The sequence below is a fragment of the Anabrus simplex genome, chromosome X (genome assembly GCF_040414725.1).
Source record: "Anabrus simplex isolate iqAnaSimp1 chromosome X, ASM4041472v1, whole genome shotgun sequence".
NCBI lineage: Eukaryota > Metazoa > Arthropoda > Insecta > Orthoptera > Tettigoniidae > Anabrus > Anabrus simplex.
In genome coordinates this window covers 183,428,150-183,447,127 of record NC_090279.1, presented here as the reverse complement: position 1 = coordinate 183,447,127, position 18,978 = coordinate 183,428,150, and the positions used below count along the sequence as shown (strand labels likewise).

The window sequence follows — 18,978 nt, the reverse complement described above, 5'->3', positions numbered from 1 at the left end:
TTACACTACGATTTTCATTAAATGGAATTATATCAGACCGTGCTGTTTTCCCACACTAATATTTTTTTTCCATACAAATTTATATTTTCCATTTCCTACCATCACCATTGCTTCAAACATAATATCTTCTACAATTTCACTAGAAATATAAACAAGGTCATCATCCAAAGTATTAATTGAATCACTATCACTGTTATCAGAAATACTAACATCACAATGTAGTCCCTTATTTTATTTTCAAACAAACATATCTTTCGTTTTGCGCCCACGATTTCTGTTTATCTCGTCCTCTAGTTTGAGATTGATTGTAAAGGAGAGGAGATAAGACATATTTTAGGCCAAAGATTTCATGAATGCAGCTGAAAACAATCCTGCCATCTGTTGAAAATGCTGCAAAACATTTTCCACAGAGATTAAAATGTCTGAGAAAATATTAGGCGATTTCAAAACGAAGACTGCAGCTGAACAAGAATGTCTCGGGCGGCTACGATATGGGCAAGCACACACTGCCCACGAATTTATCAGGAGTGCCACCTGTCTACCTCAAACCAGATGGCGAATCCTTTCTCAAAATTCTACTTCATTGCAGCATCAAGCTCTGCTCTGCTTTGCTCTCTTACTGTTGAGGATTGTAAATAGTCATTGCCCCGCCATCTACCAGGGAGTTTAGGTACTAACATTTGTATCGATTGTATGTATCGAGTGGAGAGTAAGTAATAAAATTTTGTAAGAAAGACGTAGTCCGCCTCTGTGATGTAGTGGTTAGCGTGATTAGCTGCCACCCCCGGAGGCCCGGGTTCGATTCCCGGCTCTGCCACGAAATTTGAAAAGTGGTACGAGGGCTGGAACGAGGTCCACTCAGCCTCGGGAGGTCAACTGAGTAGAGGTGGGTTCGATTCCCACCTCAACCATCCTGGAAGTGGCTTTCCGTGGTTTCCCACTTCTCCTCCAGGCGAATGCCGGGATGGTACCTAACTTAAGGCCACGGCCGCTTCCTTCCCTCTTCCTTGCCTATCCCTTCCAATCTTCCCATCCCTCCACAAGGCCCCTGTTCAGCATAGCAGGTGAGGCCGCCTGGGCGAGGTACTGGTCATACTCCCCAGTTGTATCCCCCGACCAAGAGTCTGAAGTCCAGGACACTGCCCTTGAGGCGGTAGAGGTGGGATCCCTCGCTAAGTCCGAGGGAAAAACCGAACCTGGAGGGTAAACAGATGATGATGATGATGAAGAAAGACGTAGTTTTTCATTTGCATGTTACAACTCAATACTTACCAGCAGTTCTAGGATCAGATTTCTCTTCTTGATATAATCCTTGACGAAGACATCAGCACTGGCAATACGTTTGCTGCGTGCCGATCTCTTGGACAGGGTGTTGGTGCTGGAAGATAGGGGTACAGTGTTGATCCAGCCAGTTGCAGAACGAGCAAAGTCTCCGGATGTAGAACGAAGATCTGTCTGCATGTTGGTGAAATTGGCTGACGGTCCATACAGGTCAAAGTCTGAGTAAAAAAAGAGATTACAAATCAGTATGAAATGAACTAGCAGAAGCAAAATCAATGTATTAAAATGTAGTAAAACTCCTAATTAAGGATACAATTTCTGGGTAAATCAAAATTTTTAATTTCTTTTTTCTCCTTTCCAGTGATGGTTTATAAGGGGCAGTCAAATGAAAACCAAACACCTGCTACAAAATGACTGGGAGTAAAATATTTTCCCATCCATCTTTCTGGGAGTAAAATATTTTCCCATCCATCTTTCTAAGTGTTTGTTATGTATTTGTACCCCTCCAACCTTTCTCATTTCACTTTTCATCTTACCCTTTACCTTTCACGCTCTATATCGTTATATGTACATTCAGTTCTTGACTTCCTCCACCTTTCTTATACAATTTTGTACTATTGTAAATGAATTTTGTTCGAACATCATTCTGCGCCATTTGATTTCTGTTCTAGAAACACCCGACTACTTCTCTGCACCTAACATCATATCATGCAGCCCTGTATCTTCATCACTGCTCTATGCAAGATACTCAGGATACTGAAGCCTCTCTTTTCTGGATTGATCCTACTGCCAGTGCCTGAATTTAACAAGTTACCTTGTAGTCAGAAATGGTACAGTATTTCAATTCATGTCAGTTCATTGTAGTTCAGAGTTATTAAAACTTGCAGAATACTTTTTTCTAGGCCAGCAAATGTAGAAATATTTTCATTGATCTTGGCACAATGGGCTATTAATAGGAACTGTTTCAAAGCAGAATCTGTGAAAATCCTCTTAATGGTTGAATATAATCTAAAGGAATTTTCAGGTGTATAATTTTATAAGTATGTTAGACATGCTAAAACTCCTGAAGGCAACTGAATCTTTAGAAAAGTACCAGCAAGGCATGAAAATTAGTTTCAATAATCATCCTTAATAGGATAAGTTTACAACTTGAGAAAGAACTAGGAAAATATCAAGGAGGTTTCAGATCCTGGAGGAGCTATCCTGATCAGATCATGAGTCTTAAGTTGATAATGGACTATAACAGGAGAAGAAACAGAGATATGGTGATAACATTTGTAGATTTCAAAAAACCTTATGATTGCATCCATAGGGAATCCCTGTTTAAAATTTAAGACACCTTGGACTACACCCCAAACTAATAAACATGATCAAATTGACTCTCACAAACACCAAATCAAAAGTGCAGTTTCGGGATGAAATGTCAGAGTCATCGGAAATTAAAACTGGACTATGGCAAGGAGATGGGCTCTCACCACTATTATTTAATTGCGCTCTAGAAATGGTAATGAGGGAATAGTTTAGGCAATGTCCCCCAAAAATAAAGATTGGCCAAAAAAATCAAAACAAACTGCCTGGGTTTCGCTGATGATTCAGCATTACTAGCAGTTAACATAAAAGAAGCAAAAACCCAGATATCAGAACTTCAAAACATTGCAAATAAAACTGGTCTCAAAATCATCATCATCATCATCATCACCACCATATTTGCCCCTACCCGGCTACAGCTGGATAAAGGGAAATGATGGTCTCAAAATATCATTTGAAAAAACATAAATTATGCCCCAAAAACCAACAAAACCAAATGAAGTTACCTTAAATAGTAATAAAATCAAAATAGTAACTCAATTTAAATATCTTGGAGAAGTAATAACACATAACCTAAATGAAAAAATCTCAATCCGAACACGAACAAATAGATTAGCTAAAGCACAAAAATTAACATGGGACATGTACAAAATGAAATGTCTATCAATAAATGCAAAAATAAGACACTACAATACAGTTATAAAACCGGAAGCTACATATGCAGTAGAAACACTTTTTCACCTGTATAAACAATCAAAGACTGACAGACTTCAGAAAACTGAAAGGATTGGAAGAACCTGCATCAACAAAAAAATACCAGAAAGATGAACAGTGGCGGTTAATACCTAACAAAGTCGTGTACAAAGAGCTAGAACCCATTACAGATACTATGCATAAGAGGAGACTGGGATTCTTTGGACATATGAGAATACAGGATTTGAGACTTCTGAAACAACTAGTACAATACAATCTCATCTCAAAAAATACCACAACAGGATGTAAATGGATCAGAGAAGTAAGAGAGGATCTGAAGGAAATAGGCCTTACAACAGAAGACACCACAAATAAGATAAAATTGAATATGAAACTCAAGAATACAAACCTCTGCTTTACCCTCCTGCGAAACAAACCAACAACACACACATTTTCAACCGAGAAAAGAGACCTGAATGATGGACTGACTAAAGTGATCCTATGTGGTCATAAAACAAGAAGAAGAAGAATATGTAAATTGATAAATTTTCTTTGTGTGTGTGAAAATTACAATATATGTCTAAATTCACACTCTTAATGGAGAGTGTCGTCCTTTTTCTGGCATTGTCCTCCTTTTTAAATAGTTTCATCTTTTTTATCTATTTGCATCTGGTCACTACACATACAATATACTCAAAAAGTATAGCGTAATGCTGATTCAAAGAGGTCGAGTGGTTTTCTTTCCCTCCAATGAACACGGATGCAATACAAGAAATCGACTCACCTCCAACAACACTGGCTTTGAGATACTTCTTGTCAGAGTGCATGGTCTGCCAGAAACGCACCATCACCTGAATGTCTTCTCGGAGTTCTGCTCCTCTCTGGGTGGGGCAGCGCGGAGGACAACAGAAGTAGTCGAGACAGTTGCAGTAGATACGTTCTCGCAACACATTCTTGCTCAGCGAGCGGGGCAACACGTCTCCTTGCAGCAAGGAGAGTCCGCAAGTCAACAGCCTGTGTGAGAAGGATGTTCTTAGTTACAGAAAGCTGTAATGTCAGTACAATCAAGATAAAAAATCTGTTCATTTTCCTAACCACAAAGCCTCGAATTATTATATACAGCATATTCATCGGAATTGACTACCGCACATTCCCTTCCTGGAAATTATCCAAAATTAAGAGCATGAATGCTCAACAATGTCCCACTGAAATCACACACTGATTATGGGGATTCACAACTGTACTTGTCGGTCTTGTGCACAGACTGTGGTGTCCCAGCCGTGTTTGGCATCATTGTTTCTGAAATTAAAACGGGTGTAACCGCAACCTCCAATTAGAAACTTGAAGTGATGTGTGTCACCGGTAATGCTTTATGGTGTTGAAGGATGGGCACTAAATTAATGCTTCGTTAATGATCACCACATGCTTACATGCAGCAACTCCAGAAACAATTAACTGGAAAGCAGATCTCAAGATAAACTTTTGAAATAGTCTGAAAACTTGTAAATATTTACATATATATTAGACTTGTTAATTTCCTTTTGTGACTACTGTCAAGCATTCAATAATGATGATGATGATAATAATAATGAAAAGATTACAGGACATAGGATTAACCTCACAGCAGCTAAGAAGCATTTATTTCTCAGTTATTCACTCACACCTCCTTTACATGAATGTAATTTGGGAATCAAGAAATAGAGAAGTAATACATGATATTAAAAATACTTAAAAAAGGACTTTAAGATCATTTATTTATTTATTTATTTATTTGTGCGACAGGCTTCGGCAGCCGGCACGGTTCCTATCCTCGCCGCTAGATGGAAACAGGCTGTAGATTTTCATTTTCATTTATTTATTTGTATTTTTGAAACGCTCCACTGAGATGTACAGAGACACGAACGTCTTACCTGTCAGAAAGCATAAGATATACTCTGATGCACTACTTATGTACAGAAAGTAAGTACAGGAAAGACATTCATAACTATCGAACGAGGTTAGTAGATCAGATATATAGTATTCGGCACGTAAGGCTAGGTACTAAAAATCAAATGTCGCCACCCTAGTCTTGTTTTTTAATGGCTCTCATCACTGCAGCCTACTTGACTAATTACATATTGAAGTCTCCAGACATAACCATAACCACAACGTAAGCATCAATAATGAAGGTTCCCTTTCCCAAGTAAATGATAAATCAAGAAATTCATAAGAAGTCGGTTTTCAAGCTCAATGAGGAATTAAAGAAATAAATAAACTCTCTCGCTATCACTCAATGTAATGTTATATATATATGTCTGCCATTATTTTGATATATGCATTTCTATAACTGTATTCATCCTGTGTTTGCCTGGAGTAAACAATAATTCAGCTGCCTTCTTAAAATTTACTGTTAATTGTCGGACGGAAGTGAAACCACCCTGTAACAATACACACAAGCAAATACATTGCAGGCACATATGCCGTAAGTCAAGGTTAAGTCTGCAAACCATACCAAAGTCGAAACAAGACAAGGTTAGGCTAATAACGAAATTTCCTTCCATTTCAATTCTCATTATGCCAAAAACTTGTCATGGAACAGAGAAGGTAACGTTCACATTCAATGATCGGAGCTGTTTTGCAGATTTTTCTTGCTTCTTAGACATTCCAATCGAATTCTATAAGTACTGAACGAAATAAGACCGTATTAATAAAATGTTGCATTCGTCATTTCATACCAACTACTTTATTAAAGGCATTATTCGGACGTGCCACAATTCCACTTACCTGGTGTTATCCAAATTGCTTTACAGAAAAAGAAAATATGCTTCACGTGTTCTCGCAAATGTAATAGTAGTGACTTTTTCACATCACAGCAGTGGCAATATGTATAATCTTGTCGCAAGTCATGACAAAAATGATGACAATAGTATCGACATGCGAGATGAATGGTAAATGTAAGATGGTGTATCGGCAAGTAGGGTCCCTAAACTGTGTTGGTTAGTAACACTGAATCGAACCGAACAGTTAGAAAGTAACTATAAATTACTACCTTCAATAAGAGTAAGGTTGTTTCCAAATGGTGGGAAGTATACAATGGTCATGTATCTTCTTCAAGGTATGAAATAAAAAGTACAGCATATTCTGCCTCAGCATCATACAACAAATTGCAGACTGAGTTAAGGAGTATTAACAAATTTTCAGTATCTAAAAAGTTTGTTTTCAGATGTTTATTACAAAAATATAGAGAAATGTATTATTACAACATTGGAATATAATTGCTAATTATCTCCAGTGTATTGTGAATATTGCTGTGATTAATATATTTAGTTGTAATTATAATATAAATATTAAGACTTTTATCATTAATTGTAAGGTCGACACTGTAAAAGGCAGTTTGTCCCACGACCTAATTGCTCATGAATGACTGACCGAATGCATGGTTATTATGGATTCTACTGCAATATATACGAGTATTTACAGTAAAACCTCCTTAAGACGTTTCTGCAGGGGACAACAAAAATTAACATGTTAAGCGAGAAAATGTACTACTGAATATATATGTATGTTCAATCGTCAGCCCTAAGGCTGGTTGGATCCTCAACAGCTCCGCATCAACTGTCATAGATTGCCTAGGCATCAGTGAAGAGGCGTACTAGAGAAATGAGGAGTGAGGTAGTTTCCCATTGCTTTCCTCACGAGCCAGAAGTTGCTATTACATATCAGTCTGCCAAGCCCACTGAAATGCATGCATCAACCGACCCTATGAGCAACATTTTCACACCATTCTTAGCACGGACTGGCTGCATAAGGAATGGCCTTACTAGCATCACTCACACCTCAGTCACTTTCATATTGTCAAAGCGAAGGATAAGACCGAGACAGGTCAATGAAAGTAACAAAATTGCTCTAGCCTACACCAGAAGACATAGTGCACTGTAAACACTAGGTCCTGCCAGCAAAGGCATACTACTGAATATATGAATAAAAACTATCCAACAGGGATATGGAAACACTAGATACAATATTTTTTCCAACATGAGGGCATTTTACGTCATGTATCCATGGGTACAGTGAAAACTATATCTACCGTTTCTAAAGATGAGAGGCAAGTAATAAAGGGTGTGAAAACACAAGAGGAAAAATATGAAAACATATGCACGGGGGCCAATAAAAATATCCAAGTATTATTGCAGATCACACTCTTTGTAAAACAAATGTTAGTAGAAGCCTTTTATTTCAGAGAAGTAAGTTATTAAACATTACTTTCTGGTCAGACTCTTAGACAATGAACCGACCATGTGCAACCAGGAGGAATAACTGACCTCCATTTTGAAAAATTTCGACCAAGTCGAATCTCGAAGGTGCGAGTTCAACAACTGCGACCTCTGCACACTTAAAGATGTGCATGCCAGTCCACTTTCTGAAAGATTTTAATTTTGTCTTCATTAGCACGGAATTTCATGACTTTCTGTATCCATAGCTAGGCTAGACAATATGCACCACGCTAGTCGATTTCACATGATTATGTTCCTAATCCAGATATAGGTTACTGAATCAAGCGACAAAACTTCACTATACCACTCAACCCAAAATGAATTTCTAACTTCTGAATGGAATGCGAAATACAAACACAAATAGGCTCACATTTTCCGTAATTACACAACTGTGGCGACGGCTCTTACCCAAGTTGTAAATCGCAATTCTTTCACAAGAGATGACAAATAATATTTTTCAGGGCGAGGAAAAATGTGATTGTACTTATAGTAAATGGCAGTAGTGAAAATTCGTGATGCAATAGGTATGTTTATACGTTCCTAATCCAGATATAGGGTACCGTATCAAGTGACAGATATTCGCTACACTTCACTGTACCATACACACAAAATAAATTTTTAACTTCTGAATGGAATGCAAAATACAAGATAAACAGACTCACTGTGTTATTCAGCAATCCTGCAGCTAACTGGCAAGAAAAACTGAACATTCCTGAGGCTAACGGCTTGCTTCCCAAACGCGCAACTTATCATGTGCAGTTCAGGAATTTAAGGCCTTTTTCCATAATTACACAACTGTGGTGACGGATCTTACCACAGTTGGAAAACACGTTTGTTTCACGAGGGATAATTTCCAGGGGTAGGAAAAATGTGATCATACTAGGCAGTAACAGCAAAAATTCATGATGCGATAAATGAGGTATTTTTATATAGATTTAATACTATGAGAATCTGGACTTCAAATTTACAGGCTAAGCAGAAAAACGTGTTAATGAGGAACATGCTAATGAGGTTTCACTGTAGTTATAATTTTGAGAAATAAATTAGGATGGTGAGTTGAAATTTCAGTATTGGCACATACAATTTTAGTCTTAAATCCCATAGGTCCTTGAAAGACTTAATTGTCAAACCTGTAGTTTCAAGAATGTTGACCTCTCAAATTACCAATCATTCACAATTCAGAAGTAGATTACACGAAGTATCCATATTTTAAATTTCTTTCACAAAATAAATGGAACATATTGGAATATATATTGATAGACGAGCACGTGATAGGATTAACTCAACATTATGAAAGGACAAAACACAAGTACCTGAATCTAACACCAACAGCAGCAACATGCCGATTCTGATGACCATCTTTAGCACCCACAGACATGGGCAGAGATCTGTGCAGGAGAGTGGCGAACATTTCAATCTTCTCCTGGCTGCAATACTTGGCTGTTTCTATCTGTTCTGATATGAACTGAAATAAAGAATTACAATATCCTGTTTAAAATATTAGCAAAAGATATTAGAGAGAAGCAACAGAGGAAATGCACAAGTGCGAAGTTCATATTAAGCAGACTGCTTATTCATTAATACTAGCCAAGCGTTACACGTTTATCCTGAACTCGTCTGCTCCCGCGAGAGACATCTTTATCTGGAATTTTAAATTACACGCTTTGGCATTCATGTTAGATTATGTTTGTAATATTAGCCAATATATGTCAGGAGCAAATATACAGGGCCTTAGTTAGGCTTAACACAGGAATTTGGAGTGAAAAGTTTTTCTGCTAAGCATGATTTCCATGGTGGTGATCTTCTCAAAATTTTGTTGACATTACAAAAGTTCGTTTTAGCTATTGTAGACATAATATCCTAAAAAAGAATTCAAAATGAGTCTGAAATAGAGTTATAATTACTAGATAGTGTTGATGGATACTCAAGAATGTGTGATAATGGGTGAAAAAGTGAAATTGATGCGTGTGAGAACAACATGACAGAACAGGTTCACAAAAAGTACCCAGGTATTATTGGTGGAATTAATCATCAGAATTTCACAGAAAGTCAATAATAGTGATGAGGAAAGCATAGAATGGTATGAGGTAACAAATCAGGACTAAGAACTGCAAACAATTTTAATTTACAACATAAATAAAGTTTCAATTTGCTTCCCATTTTGACACATACTGTGCATATCTATTAATGATTTTTTCAATTTCAATTGTTACACTGTAGTGTTAGTGACAATGTATTATGATGTAGGCAAGAAAGTGAATTACAACCGCCGGGCTGAGTGGCTCAGACGGTTAAGGCGCTGGCCTTCTAACCCCAACTTGGCAGGTTCGATCCTGGCTCAGTCCGGTGGTATTTGAAGGTGCTCAAATACGACAGCCCCGTGTCAGTAGATTTACTGGCACGTAAAAGAACTCCTGCGGGACTAAATTCCGGCACCTCGGCGTCTCCGAAGACCTTAAAAAGTAGTTAGTGGGATGTAAAGTAAATAGCATTATTATTATTATTGAATTACAACAAGTTCTGCAGATGATATAGATGTTGATTCCCATAGGGAACCTGAAATATTTGTCCGGAATGAGTAAATTTATAATACCAATATAAATGGTCCGTTACTGGACATTATAAATTTTCCAGCTAACTCATTCCTGGTTGCCAGCGTTTCGTCCCAGTGTGCTTAGTATGCACCAGCCATGCATCTTGGTGGGTGTGCTATTTACCAACTGATGAGCCCAACTTAGCACACTGGGATGAAACGCTGGCAACCAGGAATGAGTTAGCTGGAAAATTTATAATGTCCAATAACAGGCCATTTATATTAGTATTATAAGTTTTGTGGATGTAAAATAAATATACTGTTTTGTGACGTTAGTCAAAACTGCTGTGTGGCATGCCTTGTGCCACTTTTGCATGAAAACAGGCAACTGAGTATTTATTTCTTCCAGAAAAAATGGTTACCTGCAATCTATTTGAGTATGAATGACTTATTTATACTCAACTACTTACAGTATATTTTCTGTGTGTAGTGTGTGTGTTAACAATAAAAATTAAATCACAAAAATGAATTACGCTCACAACCAAAAATGTAATCTGCTTGACAAGGGTTAATGAACAGCATTTCCATGTCCAGAATTTCAATTATTGTCTGCAGAACTTTACAGTTATCAGACAATATTAAACTACCGTATTTCACGGCATAATCGTCGCTACCGCATAATCGTCGCATCCTTTATTTTCAATACAAAAATCGGACTTTAAACCTTTAATTACATAATCGTCGCACGTCCAAATTTTGTTCACTAATCTGGTTAAAAGGTAAATGGAACTGCAACGTAAGTTGCACATGAATGCGCAATTTAAATACGTGTATGGTTTATGGGCAATTTGGCAACACAGTCACGTTTGCGACATGTTGCACAACGTATAAATAAATAATACCGGTATATGTACGACGCATGCCTTACCGGTAGACTATCGGCAGTTTGACAACGTGGTCGCGAGACAGTGCACTATTTATTCACCACCTACATATTATGCTTACCGGTAGGCTATCGGCAGTTTGACAACGTGGTCGCGAGACAGTGTACTATTTATTCACCACCTACATATTATGAGTTCCCATTTGAAATACGTAAGGCTGTAAGTTATCGCTTATCGGCAACGTCGCCAGGAAATACCGGCTAGGTAGGTTGAATGGACCTCGAACCAGCCCTCAGATACAGGTAAAATTCCCTGACCCGGCCGTGAATTGAACCCGAGGCCTCCGTGTGAGAGGCAAGCACGCTACCCCTACACCATGGGGCCGGCTCCTGTGTTATTGCGCACGAAGTGAAATCCAAGACGATAACGCAGATTTCCACGGAATTATTCAGCCGAATTATTTACGATGTCTCAGTTGTCATCGCTAGACTCTTATCTTACTACTACGTCATAAGTGTCCGGGCATGGGATGAAAACTTTTATCCAAGCAGTCAAGATAATTATTATCCAATGCTATTAAAGTTTTATTTTATAAACTCATCAGTAATGTAATGTAAAATCATCAATAACTGGGAAGAAATATTAACCTAATTACCGTATGTTTAAAAGAAATTGAAAAAAATGAATGTTTGTTACTGACGTCTCGGAATACAGTCAACTATACAGTAGATCTACACCGCGCTAGCCAGAGCTCCAGTTTGCGAGCTTTGCGCAAGCGCAGTAGTGTGTCGCAACCAACGAGCTAAACTGATAAATTGTTGCATGCTTCCTTTGCTGCCTAACAGTATTGGCTGCTCTGGAATGGACAGATCACAGATGCATTTATTTGTTTCAGATTTACATGATTACTGTAGACATGTGTGCGTGAGAATTTAAGTTTTTAATTTGTGTTTTGGGTGTTTGCAGAAATAATTTGTTTTAATAGTGAACAATTACGGAAAGTCATTTATATCGCAAAACATTTAACATGTGAAGCATTTATAAGCGATTATGGGTAAATATAGAAACTATTCTGCGGGCTTCAAGCTAAGCGTAATTGCCTTCGCTGAACAGCACGGGAACAGAGCTGCAGAAAGAAAATTTTCTGTGAGTGAAAAGTTGGTGCGTGACTGGCGGAAAGTAAAAAACAAGCTAAAAAGCACAAACCCTTCTAGACGCGCGTTTAGAGGTCCTAAAACAGGGAAGTTTCCTATAATTGACGAAGAAGTGTTTAGGTACGTCAGTGAAATACGTAACAATGGCTGCAGTGTATCATATGAAATGTTACAAATTAAGGGACAGGAGGTAGCGCGCAAACACAACATACCGGTAAGTCAGTTTAAGGCGACTCGTGGGTGGATTAAGGGGTTCATGCGACGACACAATCTGTCAGTGCGAAGGAGAACAACACTAAGCCAAAAGTTGCCTGCTGATTACACGGACAAGATTGTAAATTTTCACCGATTTGTCATACGTTTGCGCAAGGAAACTTCGTACTTGCTTTCTCAAATCGGTAATGCCGATCAGACTCCAATCTTTTTTGATATGCCTCGCAACAGCACTATTGCGCTAAAAGGATCACGGAGTGTATTAATGAAAACCAGCGGTAGTGAGAAGTTGCGATGCACGGCAATGCTAGCCATTACAGCTGACGGGAGAAAGTTGCCGCCTTACATCATTTTCAAGAGGAAAACGATGCCTAAGAATATACAGTTTCCCCGTGGAATTCATGTACGAGTGCAACCAAAGGGTTGGATGGACGTAGAACTCATGCTGGACTGGGTTAAAACTGTGTGGAATAGAAGACCTGGTGCACTACTAAAACAACCAGCTCTGCTTGTTTTAGATAGTTTCTGAGGTCACCCCGTGAACGAAGTGAAGCAAATTCTCACTACAAATAAGACACGACAGATAGTCATTCCTGGTGGCCTAACATCTGCTTTGCAGCTACTAGACGTATGTGTTAATAAACCCTTTAAAGACCACTTACGTCGATTTTACGAGTGGATGATGAGAGCGGCGATCAGCAATTGACGCCCGCCGGAAATATCAGGCGTCCACCCTTGGACTTGTTATGCTCGTGGGTGAAGAAGAGTTGGGATCTTATACCACCTGAACTAGTCTCCAAGAGCTTCAAAAGGACTGGGATTTCGAATGCACTAGACGGTTCCGAAGATGACGCAGTGTGGCAGGGAGACGAAGAATCTGATACTGGTATTAACAGAAGCGAGGACGGCGCATCAGATAGCGAAACCTGCGATAGCGACACCGAAGATTTGGAATAAATTGCGTACCGGTAAGTCCGCGTTTCACAACAAAGCGATAATTTTTTGCAAGTGTAATATTTTAACTTTAATACTCAAATTAATGACAAATTAACTTAATACGTTCATTTTTATTTTCAGGTTGGAAAAACGTTCGCCGAATTGTTGCGAAAAATTATGAATTTTTTTTTAGACTATTTTAATTATTTTGATGTATAAACGCGAGTATTACGTGCATCTTAAATTTGTATCAAATACAATTTAGTTATAAATACATTTTTTGAGTAATACAAATACTGGTATTAAATATTCATCGTATAATGGTCGCACCCTACAATTTTTTTCGAAAATTTTGGTATAAAAAGTGCGACGATTATGCCGTGAAATACGGTATACCTTATATATAACAAAAACATATATTCTAATTTATATACAAACAAAAACCACACATTCTGATTTACAATTCATTTATGGAATACAGGCACCTGTTAATTAAGTTACCTTTTAATGACTTTCGAATCTTTTTACCACTCAGACTTTTTATATCCTTAGGCAGTTTGTTATAGAGTATCATACCCTTCACATATGGACTTTGGTCCATGTTTTTAGTGCAGTGGAAACTCATGTGGTAATCATTCCTATTTCTTGTCTTATAATTGTGGATCTCACCGTTACTTATAGTCAATGTTTTATTGTCTTTAATAAATAGAATAGATTCGTAGATATATATGGGAGAAAGTTGTCATAATTGTAACCTCTTCAGTTGATAACAAAATTAAAATAAACAGGAATTAGAAAATGCAAAATCATGATCATCCTCCTCTTATGACCGTCTCCTGTCGCCCAGGTGCGGTACAAGAGCGCTCTCCATCTACATCTATCCACGTACATTTCTTCCTTCTCAACTTGGTGCCATTCCACTTCCTCTTCCTTCCAGGTCCTGCTTTTCTTGACTGATCCACCATGTCCTTGGTCTGCCTCTAAGTCTTTTACCTTCCAGTTCCTTTTCTAGCCATTTCCTTGCTGTTCTCATTTAATCCATCCTTTTTATATGGCATACCATTTGTTGTTCTTATGCTCAGCAACTGCTTTACTTGTGTACTGGCATGAAGAGGCTAGCAGAAGATAGTCTTATGCGGGTACAGTGATAAGGCATTGCCTTTAGTAGAGGATTATGATGGTGATGATGATGATCTGGATACAGCTCTGACAGTGGTTGTACAATATTTTTACCTTGTTGGCAAGATACACTGCCACATTCCTGCTTTCCAGACTTTCCCATATTTTTGTCTCTTGGCAAGCTGTCGTATGCCTTTTCTATATCCAAGAAGACAAAGATGATATCTATTCCCTTCTCCCAGTGTTTTTCCATTACCATCTTAACAGTGAAGATAAGCTCTGTTGTTGTTCTGTTACTGCTAAACCCGTACTGTTCCTCTTCAAGTTGTGGTTCAACAATGACCTTAATCGTCATTCTATAATTTTCTCCTTCAACTTGCGTCTGTGTGATTCCTCTATAGTTGCTACATTTTTGCGTGCTTCCTTTCCTGAAGAGGGGAACAATGATGCCTTATGTCCAGTCTTCTGGGATCTTCCCTTCTTTTCTGATGATGTTCAGCACTCTTGTATAACCAGAAGAAACAGTCCAAATGGTGTTCGGAAATGGTGAGAGAAGCTCGAAGGAAGACATCTTGATAAAAGCGAAGCCATTGAAAATTGTGAACTCCTTCAGGTATGTGGGCGTAACCCTGCAGCGAACAACAAAGTCGTTTAGAATACACATTATGGAGAGAGCCATGGGAGCGACCAAGGACGTCAACTCTTCAAAGCTAAAACCATTCTGATCCTATGTTAAGGTTTAGAAATTAATCATGTGCCAAAATTTCAGTGTAAAGGACCTCAATAATCTTGAGAAAACAAGGGCTGTTCTTAAAGTTGGCTCTAGGACTGTCCAAATACATCCCATCAAGATGAGTATACGAACTCGCAAAATAAACTTTTGAGATGGAGAACCTACGAATCAGTTTCTCGCTCCCCTTGAAGAACAACTGGGCAAAAGTTGTTCAAGAAAGATAAGAGAAGAGAAGAGGAAAACAACGTGGCCCGAGTTTTACACCACAAATGCAATGCTAGATTGGTCACGGATAGGACCCAAACAAGACCTTCATCATTTGACAATGGGATTAGCGGGTAAGAGCAAAAAAAATTCCATGAAGCTTAACAGGACTGCGTATGTGATCTCTGCAACCTGCTGTGTGATACATATCATACTACCAACTGTAAAAAAAAAAAAAAAAGAACAAATTCAATCAGCTCCTTTTGTGAGACATGATATTCATTCATTACGCACACTTGTGTGCAATTCTTACATTATTAATAAATGTATTTGTAATCTTTTATCTTGGAATGTTGACGTTAGCTGAAGATGGTTCATACAAGGACAGAAACACGTCCTAATGTGAGATTATACTGACTATTTTTATAACTATTCTTGATCATTTTCAACCTCAAGGGTTATGAACTTCATGTTGTTGGTCCGTATTGAAGTGAGATGTGTCATGTTATTTTGCGTTCATTCTTAGTACCATAACACTCAGTCCAGAACTGTTATGTATTACCAGGACCTACTGAATTTCATCTGATACACCATGTGTCTAAAATCATGCTGAAATTGACCTACAACACAGAGCATCTCAATTGTACGGGAAACTACCTCACTCCTCATTTCCCTAGTATGCCTCTTCAGTGACACCTAGGCTATCTATGACAGCTGCTGGTGGAGCTTTAGAGGATCAAACCAGCCTTTGGGCTGAATACCTTTTTAGCGTGTTTAGTGTACTTGTATTATATTTTGCTCACCTATGTCACTCGTAATATTTCACTTTCATTTGCAACATTTTGAGCGCCATAGCACCTTGCCTAATTCAACCACACATCATATTGTAAATTATATATTCATAAGGTTCTTACTGCTTAGAAACATGTTTTAGGATTTCGTCAAATATTGTGTATGTTTAAATATGATTGATGATAACCCCAAGAAGGGTTGAAACTAGTCCCATGTAATGTAAATAACATTGTAAATACAACTATGTATTGCATAGGTGGAAAACTTTCCAGTTTATAATTTATATGTCATTTTCAACCACCTTAGTCTGGATCTCCCTCTTTCGTCTGGGTCACACCACAGGGTAATCATTGCCTCAGGAACTTTCAGCGGAAGAACAGGAAACAATAGTTCAAAGATTCATTGCGTACAAATCCCAGGTTAACAGGACGACTTCACGAGGGCGTATAATTTGGCGAGTTTTATCGTCCATTACTTGGCTGCATGCACCATGCCCTTCCATTCCTTATGTTATGCATTCACTCTGCTGTTATAGTCTGATTTATTAAAACTTAGTTACTTCTCTTCAGTCAAACTGCACGATGTCATGTTTCTGCGCCACACAATATCGTATTTCAAAGTGAGAGCGATTCACGTAATTAGGAGTCTAAGAGGTTTCAATGCGCTAAAAGAATGATAGGAATCCTCACCATCATGTCAACATGCGTATCAGCGAAAAGATGGTGATTTATACTATCAATCTACATACAGAAACATCCTGTAATGAAATATACATCCACTAGAATCCATCAGAAATGTAAGCCTAAATGTTCTCAGGAAGAAAAAGGTCAGGCTATTTCAAAAACTCTATACAGAATCGATTTGGATTGATTTATATATGCAAGAAACCCTTCAACAACTTTAAAACTTTAAAAGTTAGAATAAAATGAAGTAATGTCTACACGGGTCTATACCACGCATGGAGGTTGGTGTCAAGGGTTAATTATTCGTTAAACCGTCAAAAGCAATAAATACAACTCCGGGTCCTGATTCTCTCCAGATATATTCTGGAGCTCTCATTATATTATGACAAATAACATACCTGCACCCAGAGATCGTGAGGCTTGATGAAAGGAGGCTGTGGTTCCAGACGGCAGCCTTCGTAGGCAGCTAAGGGGCTCACTTCAACAGCCTCTTCAGAGAACAATCCTAACTTCTTGTCTATTGTGCACTGCAAACAAACTGAAATAATTACTGCACATCCCTAGTATGAATGCTATAGTTCACTGGTGGATGAGGATCTTCAATCTAGAATTCAAACAATTTAAGTAAGCACATATTAATTTTTCAAAATAAGTTTTAGTCCTAAAATTTATACTTCACTTTTGTCTTTACAATTTGCTTAATGTCGCACTGACGCAGATAGGTCTTATGATATCGATGGGACAGGAAATAGCTAGGAGTGGGAAGGAAGGTAGCAACTGTGGGAAGCCTTAATTATGGTACAGCCCCGGCATTTGCCAGGTGTGAAAATGGGAAACACCGAGTGAGTTTGCCGTATGGTTAGGGTCGTGCAGCTGTGAGCTTACATTCGGGAGATAGTGCATTCGAACCCCCCCCCACCGTCAGAATCTCTGAAGATGGTTTTTCCGTGGTTTCCCATTTTCACACCAGGCAAATGCTGAGGCATTACTAAGTAAACTGTAAAATTGTATTAGCTTAATTTCCCCACAAAGGGCCCTTTCAACTGTTTGCTGCTATCAAGACTTCGCTTCCCAAGATTTTAATGGAAAATACTCTTATTAACATTACAAAATAATTGTATATTGGAATGAACATTGTGTGTTTTTTAACTTCATGTATGTATTTTGCATTTGGAATGACATTCATCCATTAAGTGGCTGAATATGTCCCAAAAGAAGGGATGAAACATGTTCGATTATAATCTAAATGTATTTTAATAGGTAAATACATATTTGAAAGTACTGAAAAGGTGGAATTTCTCTCAAATATATTTAGCACTGTCTATACGGGCTTTCAACCATTAAATTTATTTCATGCAATGCCAGGGATGTATTCGACCCCACTTCCTCACAGTGGTTTTGGTGGAAAAGACAGCGATGTCTTCAGTAATAGGAAAACGGAGGGAGCCTATAATATTCTTGTAAGACAGCTACAACTAGAAAGTAAAACTGCATTCGGAAGTTATTTTCAAGATTCAAGAGACCTTCCCCAGGACTCTGCATTTCATTAACCTTTAACTGCCGAGTTTTGATGGCCAGCCGAGCCCCGTGGGCCAGGTTTCTTTAAGGAAGAAGCACTTTGACAGATACATATTTACTGATACTATTAATGGAATGCATATCATCCCCTTAGCCCTGCAGCCCAATACGATGACGAGGATGAAGCGAGATTATATTTTACACCATATTTTACGACCGGATGCCCTTCCCGACGCAAACCTAAGTTGAGAAGATAATGAATATGAAATGAATGATGATGGTGAATGAAACTGGGTACAGAAGTGGAAGAAATCTGCTGCAGCTTATCAATAGGAACTGTCCTGGCATTTACTTGGGAGTGCAAAAGGGAAAGCACAAAGAAAAGAAGAGAAATTCTCAAGACAACTGACGATGAGGTTTGAACCCACTTGCCTGCCGAGTGCAGAGCTTGGCTCCATAGCCGTAGCATGTTAATACGGTGATACCATTACTGAAATATAATATAAAATTCTTTATCCAAGAACTGGTAATATCAAAAACATTTACATTTGGGGAAAAAATAATTTATCTGAGGAAGGGGTTACAATTCCGCATAAGACTCATCATTACTACTTTGTCTCGCATTTTCTTGTAGTTCAATATCGCCAATTAGATATTCTCCACCTTCATTATCA

General features: G+C 38.2%; 1 protein-coding gene across 1 annotated transcript in view; it reads right to left on the bottom strand.

Moving 5' to 3' along the window:
* Positions 1-18,978, bottom strand: part of Pi4KIIIalpha (phosphatidylinositol 4-kinase III alpha) — a 266,913-nt gene that overhangs the window by 65,658 nt on the left and 182,277 nt on the right. Inside the window, exons 23-26 of the mRNA XM_067159006.2 lie at positions 17,185-17,313; positions 8,849-9,000; positions 4,067-4,296; positions 1,273-1,499 (exon numbers count right to left, since the gene is read on the bottom strand). Coding sequence (XP_067015107.2) covers positions 1,273-1,499; positions 4,067-4,296; positions 8,849-9,000; positions 17,185-17,313 — 738 coding nt within the window. The remainder of the gene's footprint in view (positions 1-1,272; positions 1,500-4,066; positions 4,297-8,848; positions 9,001-17,184; positions 17,314-18,978) is intronic.